The sequence below is a fragment of the Benincasa hispida genome, chromosome 5 (assembly GCF_027475165.1).
Source record: "Benincasa hispida cultivar pf3 chromosome 5, pf3_genome.v1.1, whole genome shotgun sequence".
In the NCBI taxonomy this organism is placed as follows: Eukaryota; Viridiplantae; Streptophyta; class Magnoliopsida; order Cucurbitales; family Cucurbitaceae; genus Benincasa; species Benincasa hispida.
In genome coordinates, this window is record NC_143482.1 from 66661944 (window position 1) to 66676637 (window position 14694).

At 38.3% G+C, this 14694-nt stretch overlaps 1 protein-coding gene across 1 annotated transcript in view; it reads right to left on the minus strand.

The window, feature by feature from the left end:
- Positions 1-2685: 2685 nt before the first annotated feature.
- LOC120069860 (cytochrome b-c1 complex subunit 7-2, mitochondrial-like) overlaps positions 2686-14694 on the minus strand; it is a 13902-nt gene continuing 1893 nt past the window's right edge. Inside the window, exons 2-6 of the mRNA XM_090313647.1 lie at positions 8887-9001; positions 8641-8795; positions 8268-8315; positions 7058-7092; positions 2686-2761 (exon numbers count right to left, since the gene is read on the minus strand). Coding sequence (XP_090169773.1) covers positions 2686-2761; positions 7058-7092; positions 8268-8315; positions 8641-8795; positions 8887-9001 — 429 coding nt within the window. The remainder of the gene's footprint in view (positions 2762-7057; positions 7093-8267; positions 8316-8640; positions 8796-8886; positions 9002-14694) is intronic.

Consider the following 14694-nt stretch of genomic DNA (forward strand, 5'->3'; position numbering starts at 1 on the left):
GCTCTTATGTGCGTTCAGTTTGCTCTCTGTTCTTTTTGTTGTTTCATGCTGTAATTTCTCTATATATTTGCATAACCGCTTGTATTGGAGTCGATTGTAAATGTATTGTTGATTCATGATTGTAATTTGGAGTAATCTTGCTTCCGCTGCTCACAAGGTTGGGTACCTTTTCCTGGTGACACTAAGGCCTACATTGTGGATGTTACAATTGTTGTAAAGTGCTACAAATGATTTGATCCTGATTGTTCATTTGGAGACATTCGAGCGGGGTTATTCTATACAAAGAGTTTGTATAAGACCAGACCGTGAAATGAATAGTCACTCTATATAACACCGTTGCTAGAAGAGATTTACATTTCACTAGGATGACCATAGGTAACTTAATCTTAATCCTACGTTAGTTATGAACTCCTATCTATGAGGGCAATCCTTTGATTTGTATGAGTCAGAGTGGCCTTGTTAGCCGACTCAACAAGCCTACCATTTTGGGGACTTGTCCGAGTAGAGAGCTGAGAACACAACTACACAAGAAGAAATTCACTCATTTCTCAATCTTAGGGAAAGTAGATAAATTGTTCCCTTAATAGCTCATTTTAGATCTTGAACATTGAGTCCTCAACCTCTATTGGCTCGAGAGGTGTTAGTTTATAGTTGGACTATAAACTATTTATTCATTAGAGGGATAAGTGGTATTTAAGAAGTTAGATGTAACTACAGGGGTAAAACGGTATTTTGACCCAACTATAGTTATAAGTAATTTGTGAAGGGTCGACTCACTATTGATTGGTTATATCCATGGACACAAAAATAAATCTATAGTGTGAAAAGTGCAACTATTGATCTTTAGTGGAGTGACCGATGGTTAATAAAAATTGATTAATGTAAGTAAAAAGTTTAATTAATTAGGGAATGAAAATGTAGTGGCAGATGCTCTAAGTAGGAAGGTAGCACATTCAGCAACCCTTATCACCAAACAGACTCAGTTATGCAAGGACCTGGAGCGGGTCGAGATTGCAGTGGTGGTGGGGGAGGTCACTGCATAGTTGGCACAGTTATCGGTATAATCGAGTTTGAGACAAAGAATTATTGATGCTCAACATAGTGATCCTTTCCTGGTTGAAATAGTGTGATAGGTGAAGTCAGGGCAGGGTGGTGAGTTCTCCATGTTCGCAGATAATGGTCTTACTTTTCAGAAACGCTTATGCATACCAGCGGACAGTGACTTCAAGAACGATCTGTTAATGGAGGCTCATAATTCCCCATTTTCAATACATCCTAGCAATACCAAAATGTACCAAGACCTGAAATGCTTTTATTGGTGGAATGACATGAAAAGGAAGATAGTAGTGTTTGTCAGTAAATGCTTAGTATGTCAACAGGTGAAGGCCCCGAGACAAAAGCCAGCAGGTTTGTTGCAACCTTTGAGCGTATCATAATGGAATTGGGAGAGTGTTTTGATCGACTTCATTGTGGGGTTGCTGCGAACCGTGAAGGGTTTTACAGTGATATGAGTTGTAGTAGACAGACTCACTAAGCTAGCACATTTCGTTCGAGGGAAGTCTACTTTTTTGGTAAGTAAGTGGGTGCAGGTATACATAAAAGAGGTAGTGAGGTTTCATGGAGTACCTGTGTCCATTGTGTCGGATAGAGACCCTCGCCTTACATCCAACTTTTGGAAGAGTCTCCAAGCAGCGTTGGGTACTCGATTGGATTTCAGTACAACATTTCACCCACAGACGGATGGTCAGACAAAGCGTTTAAACCAGACACTGGAGGATATGTTATGCACTTGTGTGTTAGAGTTTTCAGGGAGTTAGGACTCCCACCTGCATTTGATAGAGTTTGCATATAATAATAGTTATCAAGCTACTATTGGCATGTCGCCGTTTGAGGCCCTCTATGGGAAGAGTTGCTAATGTTGAGGTTGATGCCCTAAAGTCTCATGCCCTGTAGTTTGTAAACAGTTTATACGAACGCTTGTGATGTATAATATATGATATTTACTTCACTTCTTGATTTTGCTGATCTGAATGTTTTATTTGCTTTACCACAAACCAATAAACTAAAATCCACGGATGTCTTTATGTTACTTAAACATGTATGTGGTGACATACAAGTGGATCATGTCTTAAGAGATAACCAAAATGGTTTGTAGTATATGAATAAATGAGAGAACCTTATCCTGGTAATGCTATGGATGCAGCCTGCTTTATGGAACACTTATAAGTATTGTGACTTGTCACAGATGGTCTGATCTTGATCATTCGTGTAGGGGACATGCGAGGGGGGGCGTCCTATACAAAGAGTTTGTATAAAACCTGACCACGAAGTGTTAACGTGTCGTTATATAACACCGTTCATGACAGAGACTTCACTTCACTAGGATGACCATAAGTAACCTGACCTCAATCCTGAGTGAGTTAGGAACTCCTGCCATTGAGGGCGGTCCTTTGATATGCAAGGGTGCGAGTGGCCAGTTCGCCGACTTAAACCTACCACTTTGGGGGTTCGTCTGATTTGGGAGCTGGAAACTCAGCTACACAAGATGGAATTCACTCCTTCCCCGATGTAGGGGTAAGTAGATAGATAGCTCTCTTAAATGCTGATTCCAGGGCTTGAACGATGTGGCGCCACATACTTTCTCATGGCCCAAGAGGTGTTCACACATAGTTGGACTATGTTGTATTATTCATTAGAGGAATCAGTGGTACTTAAGGAGTGAGATGTAACTACAGAGGAAAAACGATAAATTGGCACAGCTGTACTTTCGAGCATCTATGAAGGGTTATGGTACTCACGATTGGTTACATCTGATGGACACAGAAATATATTTGTGGTAAGAAGAGTTCAGCTATCGGTCTTTAGTGGAATGCCTGACAGTTAACGGATGGTGGATCTCGTGGCTAAAGAGTTTAGTCAACTATTCACGTACCGTTGGAGCTTCGAGCCATAGGTCCATAAGGTCCCCTTAGTAGCTTGGATACAAGTTGAGAATCAGTTTTGGGTTAGTTTGAAATGTTCAAATTGACAAGAGGGAGTTCAATTATATATGATATAATTGAATTGGTTAATTATATATGATATGATTGACTAAATGTATGAGATACTTTATATTGGAGGAAATTGGATATAAATATCAAGTAGAGGAGAAAACACTATAGCTTATATATGATATTACACTATAGGTTTAGAATATAATATGATTATATTCATTATTTTATTAATTGGGCGGTTATGAGATAATTGGCCGAAGTTTTCTCCAAATTCGTGCAAAAGTGAGAAGTTGAATTCAGTTCTAGTAACTAAAGAATAAAATGAAAATAGTTTTCATTTTGCATGTGATACGCAAGATACACTAAAATCACTCACGGTGTGGTAGTCTTGCATCGCTTAGTGTTGAAAGCCTATAGTGCCCGCCTACTAAACAATCGCACACTCGCGTTTCCTAAACGATCGCCTATGATTTCTTAAACAATTGCTTACCTTTACTAGACGATCACTTAACCAAAAGTAACTAAACGATCGCTTACCTTTTGATAGACGATCACTTAGCAATTATTACACGATCGTGTACCCTGACCTAAACGACCAAGCACCTGACTATGCGATAGTCTTCCCTTTCTCCCACTTGCTTGTTTGTAGTACACGATTGCTTTTCCTCCTCCCCTCTACCAATTCCATCAAAGTACACCCTTTGGATTCTCACTCCGAGAATACTAAGGGCTTCGAGTGGTGGTGTCGTCCCCGTTCGCTAGACGACCGTGGTGCTGCTAGGTGCTTGTTGTTCATGTGCTGTTGTTCGTCTAGACGACCGTGGTGCTGCTAGGCGATTGTTGTTGGACGATAAGGAGCGAGAGAAGTTTGCTCACGGTGAGACCGAGTTCTTGTGAAGAAATTCTTCAACTAGTACGTTCTCTCGGTCTTTTATTTTCTCTTTTAAAGCATGCCAGTAATTCATGTTTTCAAGGCATATCTGTATGTTACAATGTATGTGTGGAAATTCTGTCACAATGAAATTGGAAAGATCCGCTTCCGCTCATAGGCACTCTTGTATAAGAGTTCCTTAAATTGGTATCAGAGCCAAGTTTCTGATATTCCAATTTTATTTATGTAAAGAATTGCATATACATTCTCGGTGGGTGCAGCATGTCTACTCTCTGTTTAATTGTTAAATCGCTTGTGGATGTGTGGATTAATGGAGTTCTCTGGGATGAAACCTCGGTTTGATTAATTCTTTTACATTTTCAGTTAATTGTAAAGGCCCCTGTGTTTTTGGGCATAATTAATTGCTATCGAGTCTGTAATTTCAAAGTTAGTTTGAGTTTTGAGTCGTTCATGAAGAAGTTCGGAGAAAGGTTACTGTTCTTCGAGGAAGAAGACAACCAAGCGTTGGTCGAGTCGTGTAGACAATGGGGTAGGCGATCGTGGAGTATCGGATGCTCGGGTGTCGTTTAACGCGTACACACACTAGACGATCGTATAGCTCAGCAAGCCTCATCGCTTAGTTACTGACTATACGACCGCCGAGTATAGGTGAGGTAAATCGTTTACCTTTTCGCGTGTTAAGCGATCGTCTAGACGATAGGCTTCGCGGCCTCGTTGTCATCTAAGCGATCGTTTAGCTTTTCACGCTATCGTCTAGTGTGCAATAAGCGATCGTTTACTTGGAGGCATTTATTAAACGATGGAGCTTTGCCCGGCGATACAAGACCCAATTCGCCTGTGAACCGGTTTGCTCGATGGAAAAATGTAATAGATAGAATTTTTCATTCCGGTTTTTTGTCCATTAATCTTTGGTTTAATACATGAGATGTATGTTTATTTATGTGTCATATTGTATGTACATATAGAAAAATCTCACCTTAGGTTATGCATTAGTCATGCATCATCTCTTCATTATAAATGTTATGATTTAGAGAAGCATGATTAATTACGTAAGAGCATGCTTATGTATCATATAATATAAGAGTTATATTTATGCATGCATAAAAAGCATTAGCGTGTATCATCTTTATATTATAATTGTTATAGTATAACACTAGAAGAAATTCAGGCTTTATTGTCGGTTTTAGACCGACATTAAAGGGCTTTAATGTCGGTTGGCAACCGACATTAAAGATAGTGTTATTAAAGCCCTTTAATGTTGATTGCCTTTAATGTCAGTTTTAAACCATTAAAGGGCTTCAATAACACTAATAACACAACCTTGAAGGTCTCGACATTGAAGGTATTTAATGTCAATTGCAACCGACATTAAAGGTCTTTAGTGATCAAAGGTCTTTAATGTCGGTTGCAACCGACAATAAAGCCTTTTTTTTAATTCTTAACCGACATTGAAGCTCAAATCTGTCCTTTTTTAAAAAAAATCCGTTGCCGAATCCATTTTTTTTGTCAAATAAGTTAAAAACGACATTATATGTCTCATGTTGGGTCAGGAAATTTCTGTGTTTTATATTAAAAAGTATAAAAAAAATTTCATGGCGAGCCCATCAATATTTGTCTTCCACCTATGAATTTATCCACAAACAAGAATCAATATTTCCAATCCATTACATATACTCATCAATATTTGTCTTCCACCAATGAATTTATCCACCAAAATTTGTAAAACAATACCAAAACCAGACTTTCATAGAATCCAGCTTACACCAAAACCATCATTTCTCTCATTCACAAATATCAATTAGTACTAATTCCATGAATAAACAAGAATCACAATACCATGAATACAGCTTCCAATAATAAACAGATCATGTCTTCCACCTATGAATTTATTCACAAACAAGAATCACAATACCAGAACCAAACTTTCATAGAATACTTACACCAAGCCATCATTTCTCTCATTCAAAAATATCATATTAATACTAATTCCATTCACAAAGATCATGGTTAGATAAATTTACATTTATTCTAAGCTAGCATTTACATTCTATTGAGACAAAAAACAAGAATTACATCCTTACACAAATCGGCCAACAAAACTTGCCCATTGGGTCCGAATTATGTTGATCTCTCCTTGCGTGTATGCATCTTTTGTATTGAACTACAAAAAGGAAAAAAAAAGAAGATAAATTCAACATAAGTTTACGTCCATTTATTAAATTAAAGCTAGTACTATATAAAAAATAAATATCTTACGTACGAGGCTAGCATATTCAACTAAAAAATTTTACATTATCCATATAACTAAAAAGTAAAAAGCCCCCTAAAGCAACACCAAAACATCAAGCATCTAAAAAGCACACCAATGGATACAAGACTTCAACCAAATGAAACCACAAAAAACATCTTCAACTAAAAGATACTATCGAGGATCAATCTTTGACATGAAGGTAGTCAGTCCTAGATTATCTAAACAAGATTCCAAAGACGAATTAGATTCAAATTGTAAGTAACTAAAAGCAAATACAACACAGAAATACATCACTGAACTTCTGCCATCTATTTGTCACAATTGCATTTTACCTTCCTAAATCGAAACTAAATGTTAATCAATGCATGAGCATAGACAAATGTTAGTGAAGCCCCAAGCTGCAAGATGTTTTGTTTGTTTCAATGCAGATGACTTTGGGTGACTTTTTACATCTAAATGGTTAACCATAACTTAGGATGTTAATCAATCATGACAGCTTCTAAACTCAGCAACAATAACACAAAAAGAAGTACCTTTTTTCTACAACTAAGATACAACACAAGCCTTTGTCTTCCAACAATGCGAACAAGATCTTTAAGCCTTGTAAGATCCATTTGTCCATTGTTAAACACATACTGCAACAGAACCAAGAAACATACAACATTTAAAGCCATTGTGGGCAATTCGAAAATAGTTTACTTAAGACCAAATGAAATCTTTATTATCTTCTATATTCAAGTACTACAATTGCTCAACAAGGTTCAGTGTTACAGAATTTCAAAATCATGTTACACTACCTCCATTTCAGGCAATACATTAAGCAATATCATCGTAAATAGATAAAAGGAAAGAACTTATTGAAGTAACAATGGCATGGCTAGCTCCTTCTTCAATATAACTAGAAGAATTTTCTGAATTTATCCCAATGCCTCACGTTCTGCTCTCTCCTTCTTTACCTGCAAAACATACCCAAAGCGGGAAAAAAATTACCTTTAGCTTCATTCATTCAGCTTTCTCCAGTTTAATAAAGATAAATATCAACAAAGATCAATATTAAACGAGATTGTTTAATTACTAAACGAAGTCATTTACCCCAAAGTTCAAAGGGAAAATGCTAAAGAAGCTATGTACCAACAGTCTAGCAAGACATCGGATGAAATTTGGCAGAATAAGATAGGTCGACATCAAGTAGAAAGCAATGGTGGGATGTGCCACACACAATCCCCACAACTATTCACTAAGTAGTATTCCAAGAAATCAAAAGAGTTGTAGCACGCATATGCAGCATCATGCGGCCCTACTTCCTGCTACTACACAGTTTAAATTAACACAAATTTTATTCACCTAAGCTGAGACATTAATATTAAACAATCTAACACAATGGGTATAAAAATTGAGCAGGTTAAGTTGCACTGGTCATCAAATCATCAACCTTGCTCTATCTTATTTTTTATCCAGCCTTCCTTCCATACTCGCCAGTAAATAAAACTCAAAGAATCCAGATTAATCAAACCAAAAAAAATCCACCACACATTTTACTTTATTTGCATGTGATAAAGAAATTTCACTCGTATAATGTTTTTGAAAATAATATAAGAATTAGGATTAACAGCGAAGATCTGGTCGTAGTGCATGAAAATCACTTGTATAAACTCGTATAATATTACAATCAGAACAAATCAAGAATTCAACCACAAACAAAAGCCTACACAAGTCATTTCTTTGCTTTAAAAGAAAACATATCCAGGATTCATACATATATTACCCAAAAGTTGATATCTATCTAGATCATGAAACCTGAAATCATGAAAAAGACAACAGAGGACGGAACAAGAAACCTTGAAGGGGAATTCAATAAAATTAGAACTACACTAGATAAACAATTCAACTGTAATGCAAGTACATAGCAAGATAGCATCTAGGCTAACAAATGGTAAATAATATCAAAATCAATAACTCCCAAATACAGGTCATATGATACAAAACTCTAAGAACCATGACTGACACTACGATATAGAGCAGCTGCCTCATTTCCATGAACACGACCAGACATTTTTCACTCTTTTTTTACCACAAATTTTTTTCACTTTAAATAATAAAGCGGGAGATATGAAATAATGGAAAGACTTACAAGTGCCAACATATCCTGGAGATAGCTTCTGAATTGTGTTTGCATGGCCTGCCAAAAGAATGAAATAATTAAAACTAATAACCATCTTACTATTTAGAATTCAACATCCTGTCCTTAGTTGGGGAAAAACAACAAAACCCAATACAATCAAGAGTTATTTCCCAGTGACCATGAAAAATTATAGAAATTTAACTATAAAAAAAATACTAGAGTTCGAGAATATTGCACGCTCAACAATTATATTAAGAGCATGTTGAATACAGAATAAAATTGAAGATTATTCGGTTATGATAAACATATAACACATTTCTTTTTTTTCGACGAGGCTCGAACCGATCTAAGGAAGAGATAAACATCTATAGTAGGAAAAAACTTGAAGATCATCAGGAAGGTACTGATGCTTCATGGAAAGGTCCATGGCCCGCTTCAAATGCTGATTGCCCGCATCAACAACCTCCCTAGGGAGTCGATTCAAAGCCTTCTTCATATCAATATCATAATATGGATCATACAGATCGAATCGAAGACCTAAAATAGTAACACAACCCAACATCAATCTCCACGGGACAAAATTTGAAATCAATGCCATAGAAAAAGAAACGATTAGGGTTTCAATTACCATAATTATGGAGGCGTTGGGTGAGCACTTTCATGTGTTGACGAGCAAACCAGTTCTTCTTTGGGTCGATGAAGGACTGCAAAAAGGACTCTATTTCGATCTCTCTCCTTTCTTCCTCCAAAAAAGACAAGATTGGTTAATGAACATGAACTTTAGGCATGGACAAACTCAATCTATGAACATGAGCTGCACAGCGGCTAGATCTGGCATATGGCTTGCAAATTAGTGAGAGTGAGAGAGAGAGAAAGAAAGATCGGAACTTCAGGCGGTGGATCTACTTTTTCGTGGGTTAGAGAGAGAGTTTGACAGCGGAGAAAGAGAGAGAAAAGGCTCACTGCCGATGCTAGGCAATGGATGGTGAGGCGATTGGAGAAAGGGTCTTGGCCAGGGAATGTGCAGCTGAGGAAGGCGACATGGGAAGGGCTTGGACGGAGAAGAAGAAAAAGATTGGGGATTTAATTTGAGGGTTAATTTTTTTTCTTTTACACAATATATATATTAGTTTTTTTATTTTCTTATTGATAAATGGGGAAGGCGGGAAATGAAAATGGTAGAGAGGGAAACAAAAAAACATTGGCCTACAATGTCGGTTTTAAACCAACATTATAGGTACACCTACAATGTTGGTTTAAAACCGACATTAAAGATCCATTTTTTTGTTTTTAAGAAACCGACATTGTACATCCATTTTAGTTTTTCCCAACCGACATCAAAGCTCAAATTTCTTGTAGTGTAAGGGTGTATGGAAAGCATGTTTGCTTGGTTATTACAAAGTATATAAAAGTTATATATAGTAATGATCAGACATTGCATAAAGCATGACAAATAGGTTACTTTATAAGCGTTATAAATACCTTGTTGTGTGGCAATGTGTTTTAGTTGTTTCTTTTTTAAGGTTAAAGAGAAATTAGAACTAAAAGCAATAAGAAAGACATGCATGCTCACTTAGGTTTAATTCATGGTTTTAAAATGTTTAGAACTTGGATGATATAGACCTAAGATTATGGTTCTAATATGATTAGTAACCTTTAGGCTTTAATCTTTTAATCAGTTTAATAAGATTAAATTGACTAATAAAAGGTTAAAGTGTAGCAAATCTATCTATAAGGGACCTTTTGTCTAAGGGGGGTTCTGTCTAGGCTGGGGTATTTAAGTTGACGGAAACGTAACACCCCTACCTGGGAACATACCTAGAAAGGTGAATTAGATAGATTTGGTGCATGCATACAAGTTAAGGACAGTCCATTAAAGTGTTTAAATGTGACTACTGGAACTTCTTTTGTTTCATAGACAAAATTTATTTATGAGTGGCCTTAAAAATATGACTTTGACTAAAATTAGTAGCCGGATTGTCTAAGTTATGAACCCCTAGGTAGAAAATTCAGTGGGAGGTACTTGGGGCATATGATGCTTCATTTAAACCTTTCACATTTCCCCCATATAGTCCACAACGTGAGATCTACACTTGGCCTCGTGGAACCCTGAGAGTGTCCCCCTAAAGGATGGTGTTTGGTAGGTTAATACCAAGGTGGATAGAGAGAGTGTTCATAGTAAGTGGGAGCGGGAAGTGCAACAGCATATCCCACGGTCTCCCTCATTAGATTGAATAAAGTTTCTGCGCATCACCTCGAGGCACCCTGGTAGTGTCCCCTTATAAGATGGCAGTTTGCGCGTTTCTTTATTTGATCTCCTGTAGGAGGATAAGGTTACTTAGTCTCTTGTCCTAATCTGCTTCTTCCTTACGATGGGCTCATTAGGGTGGGAATCTAGCGTCCAAAGTGAGGGGTCACACTTACGTAGAATTGTTAAAGGTTAACAGTTCTAGACCAAATAAATGGTGGCTGTTAGGTTCAGTTCCAAGAGTTGGTTCTGCCTAATGGTTAAGAATGTCTCATCCTAGTGAAGAGGCATCTGATCACCCCACCGATGACGTTTTTCCTGCCTCGTTGGGGCATCATTGCAAAATAGAAGTCTTAAAACACTTAGGGTACTTGGAAACTATTTTGCTAAAACTAATTGGTTAAAATGTGGTTTAGCAAAATCTTATAAAAGCTCGTTTGTTTTTCAGCAACAAGTTTTTAAAAATGGCTACAGCCACTTTAGCTTTGCTTAGCGGCGAGAAACTTACTAGCGGAAACTTTTCGACATGAAAACATATGATCATGACGATACTAATCATCGAGGATCTCATGTTTGCCCTTACGGAGGTCTGACCTCCTATTCCAGCTCCCAATGCCACTCAAAATGTTAGGGAAGTGTATGAGCGATGGACACGAGCAAATAAGAAGGCCTGAGCATATATCTTGGCCAGTCTTAATGACGTGTTGGCCAAGAAGCATGAGCCCATGGTCTCAGCGCGTGAGATCATGAAATCTCTGCGGGGGATGTTTGGACAACCGTCTGAACAGCTCAAGCACGAGGCTCTTAAATACATCTTAAACTTCAAAATGGAGGAAGGCACCTCTGTTCGTGAACATGTGCTTAACATGATAGTCCACTTCAATGTGGCAAAGTTGAATGGGTTTACTATCGATGAGGGCAATCATGTTAGCATAATTCTGCATTCTTTGTCGGAGATCTTCCTACACTTTGTTAGCAATGTGATTCTTAACAAAGTGAAATACACCCTTACAACTCTCCTCAACGAGTTTCAGACATACCAATCTTTATTGAAAAGTAAGGAGAGGAAAAATGTTGAGGGAAATGTTGCTTCATCCTTTAGGACGTTCCATTGAGGTTCGACGTTAGGAACGAAGTCTGCACCTTCTACTTCTAACTCTGCAAAGGGGAAGAAGAAGGGTGGTAAGGGGAAAGGGAAAGCGTCTGCTAACCCACCACCTGTCGCCCCAAGAATGCGTACGCTGCCAGTTGAAAAAGGAAAATATTTCCACTGCAACCAGAACAAACACTGGAAGAGGAATTTTCCTCGCTAGCTGAAGGAAGGGAAGGCCACCAAGGCTAAGGCCAAGGCAGACCAAAGTAAATATGATTTACTTGTACTAGAAACATGTTAAGTAGAGAATGATGATTCTGCCTAGATAATTGATTTGTGCTCCACTAATCACGTTTGTTCTTCTTTTCAAGGGATTAGATCCTAGCGATAACTGGAGGCTGGTGAGATGACGATGCGAGTAGGCATCGGGCACGTCGTCTCAACTGTGGCAGTGGGAGACATCCAATTATCTTTATAGCATTGGTTTCTAGTTTTAAACGATGTATATGTTGTTCATGAACTTAAAAGGAACCTTATTTCTGTAAAGTGTCTGTTACAATGTAAATATACGCTTTCTTTTAATGTGGATAAAGTGTTTATTCATAAAGATGGTGTTGAAATTTGTACAGTTTATCTGAAAAGTAACTTTTATGTGCTAAGGCTGTTAGCCTTAAGTTCCCTCCATAACACAGAGTTGTTTAAATCTGTCGTAACTCAATTAAACGTCAACGAATCTCTTCAAAAGAAAATGCCCAACTTTGGCACCTTCAATTACGACACATCAATCTCAATAAGATTGAGAGATTGGTGAAGAATGGCATTCTAAGTGAGTTAGAAGAAAATTCTTTACCGGTATGCGAATCTTGTCTTGAGGGTAAGATGACTAAAAGACCTTTTAAGAGCCTCTTGAGTTAGTACAGTCTGACCTTTGTGGTCCTATGAATGTTCGAGCCCGAGGTGGCTATGAGTATTTTATCAGTTTTACTGATGATTACTCTAAGTATGGGTATGTTTATCTAATGCAACAGAAGTTTAAAACCTTTTAAAAGTTCAAAGAGTTCAAGGATGAAGTTGAAAACGCATTGGATAGATGAATTAAAACACTTCGATCGGATCGAGGTGGAGAGCTTTTGGACTCTGCATTCCAGGACTATTTAATAGAACATGGAATCGTTTCCCAACTCTCAGCACCAGGTACACCTCAGCAGAATGGTGTAGTGAAGAAGAGAAATAGAACCTTGTTGGACATGGTTCGTCGATGATGAGTTACGCTTCTTACCGGACTTATTTTGGGGTTTCGCAATGGAAACTGCGGTATACATACTCAACTGTGTTCCTTCTAAGAGTGTTACGAGAACACCTCTGGAGGCGTGGAACGAGCGTAAAGCTAGTTTACGTCACTTCCGCATTTGGGGTTGCCCTGCACATGTGCTTGAGGTGAATCACAAGAAGTTGGAACCATAGTCGAGGTTATGCCTCTTTGTAGGCTACCCTAAAAGTACACGTGGGGGTTATTTTTATGATCCAAATAGGGTGTTTGTTTCCATGAACACTACTTTCCTAGAGGAGGATCATATTAGGGAGCACAATCCACATAGTAAAGTCGTGTTGCATGAGCTTTCCAATGAAACTACTAAAACTTCAACAAAAGTTGTTGAAGAATCGGCTTCATCAGCAAGAGTTGTTGATGATAGTTCATCTCGTAGGTCGGTTCCACCTTAAGAGTTAAGGTAACCTCCACAGTGGGAGGGTTGCAAACTCACCCATTTGCTATTTAGGTTTTACGAAAATCCTTGCTATGATAGTAGATGGCGATGTTGAGGATTCGTTGTCTTATCATAAGGCAATGAAGGATGTTGACCGGGATGAATGGGTCAAAGCCATGGATTTCGAGATGGAGTCGATGTACTTCAACTCAGTATGAGATCATGTAGATCAAACTGATGGGGTAAAACCTATAGATTGTAAATGGATCTATAAGCACAAACGAGGTGCTAATGGGAAGGTGCAAACCTTCAAGGCTCGACTTGTGGCAAAGGGTTATACCCAAGTAGAGGGAGTCAACTATGAGGAGACTTTCTCGCCTATTGCCATGTTAAAGTCGATCCACATCCTCATGTCCATTGCAGCTTATTATAATTATGAAGTTGTTCTAGATATGTCTAGGCCCATCACCTTCTATTGCGACAATAGTGAGGCTTGGCGAACTCCAAGGAGCCTAGGAGTTATAGGCGCGGCAAAGACATAGAGGGAACTATCACCTTATCCGCGAGATATTGCATCGAAGAGACATGATCGTCACGAAGATCTCTTTGGAGCACAATGTTGCTGACCTATTTGCGAAGGCTCTCACGGCTACAGTGTTTGAGGGTCACCTTCAGAGCATGGGTCTACAGGACCGTCCATGGCTGGACTAGGGCAAGTGGGAGATTTTCTTGTACTGGGCTTTTATGCCCTAGTTTAATGTTTTGTACTTGTTTTTGTACACCCCACTTAGCTTTATGATAAGTGGGAGATTGTTGGGGTTGATGCCTTAAAGTTTTGATGACAAACATTAGTGAACGCAATATTTGCGATGCATGTCTTAGGTTATGCGTTGGTTCTTATGCGTCGGTGGTCATGCGTTGGAATGAAATGTATGTTTTGATCTCATATGCAATGACCATGCGTTCCTGTCACAAGTCGCTCTCGCCAAGTATAATGAGAACGCAAGTTTCTCAAGTGATCCGAGGTTGAACTCAGAGACTTGTAGCTAAATGGTATACGGTGATGTGTATGCAGCAAATAAATAAAAGAATGATGAGGGTGATAAGCTATGCACTACTCTTACTCCTAACTAACAGATTAAGCGATGGAAGTATGAATGAGAGGTAGAGACACGACAACTGTTAGCGCGTAGTAAATGCATGAAAAAATAGATGAAAAGGTGAAGATGTCTTCACAGCAACACTAAGCTAGACCACAAGGGCAACCCCAGTCAATGCAAACTTATGTGATCATGCTATACACACCCGTCGCAGATGCACACGATGTGTAATAGCTTCTTGCTTATGCGATCCAATCCGCTCTCCCGAAACTTAGATTTGGTTTTTAAA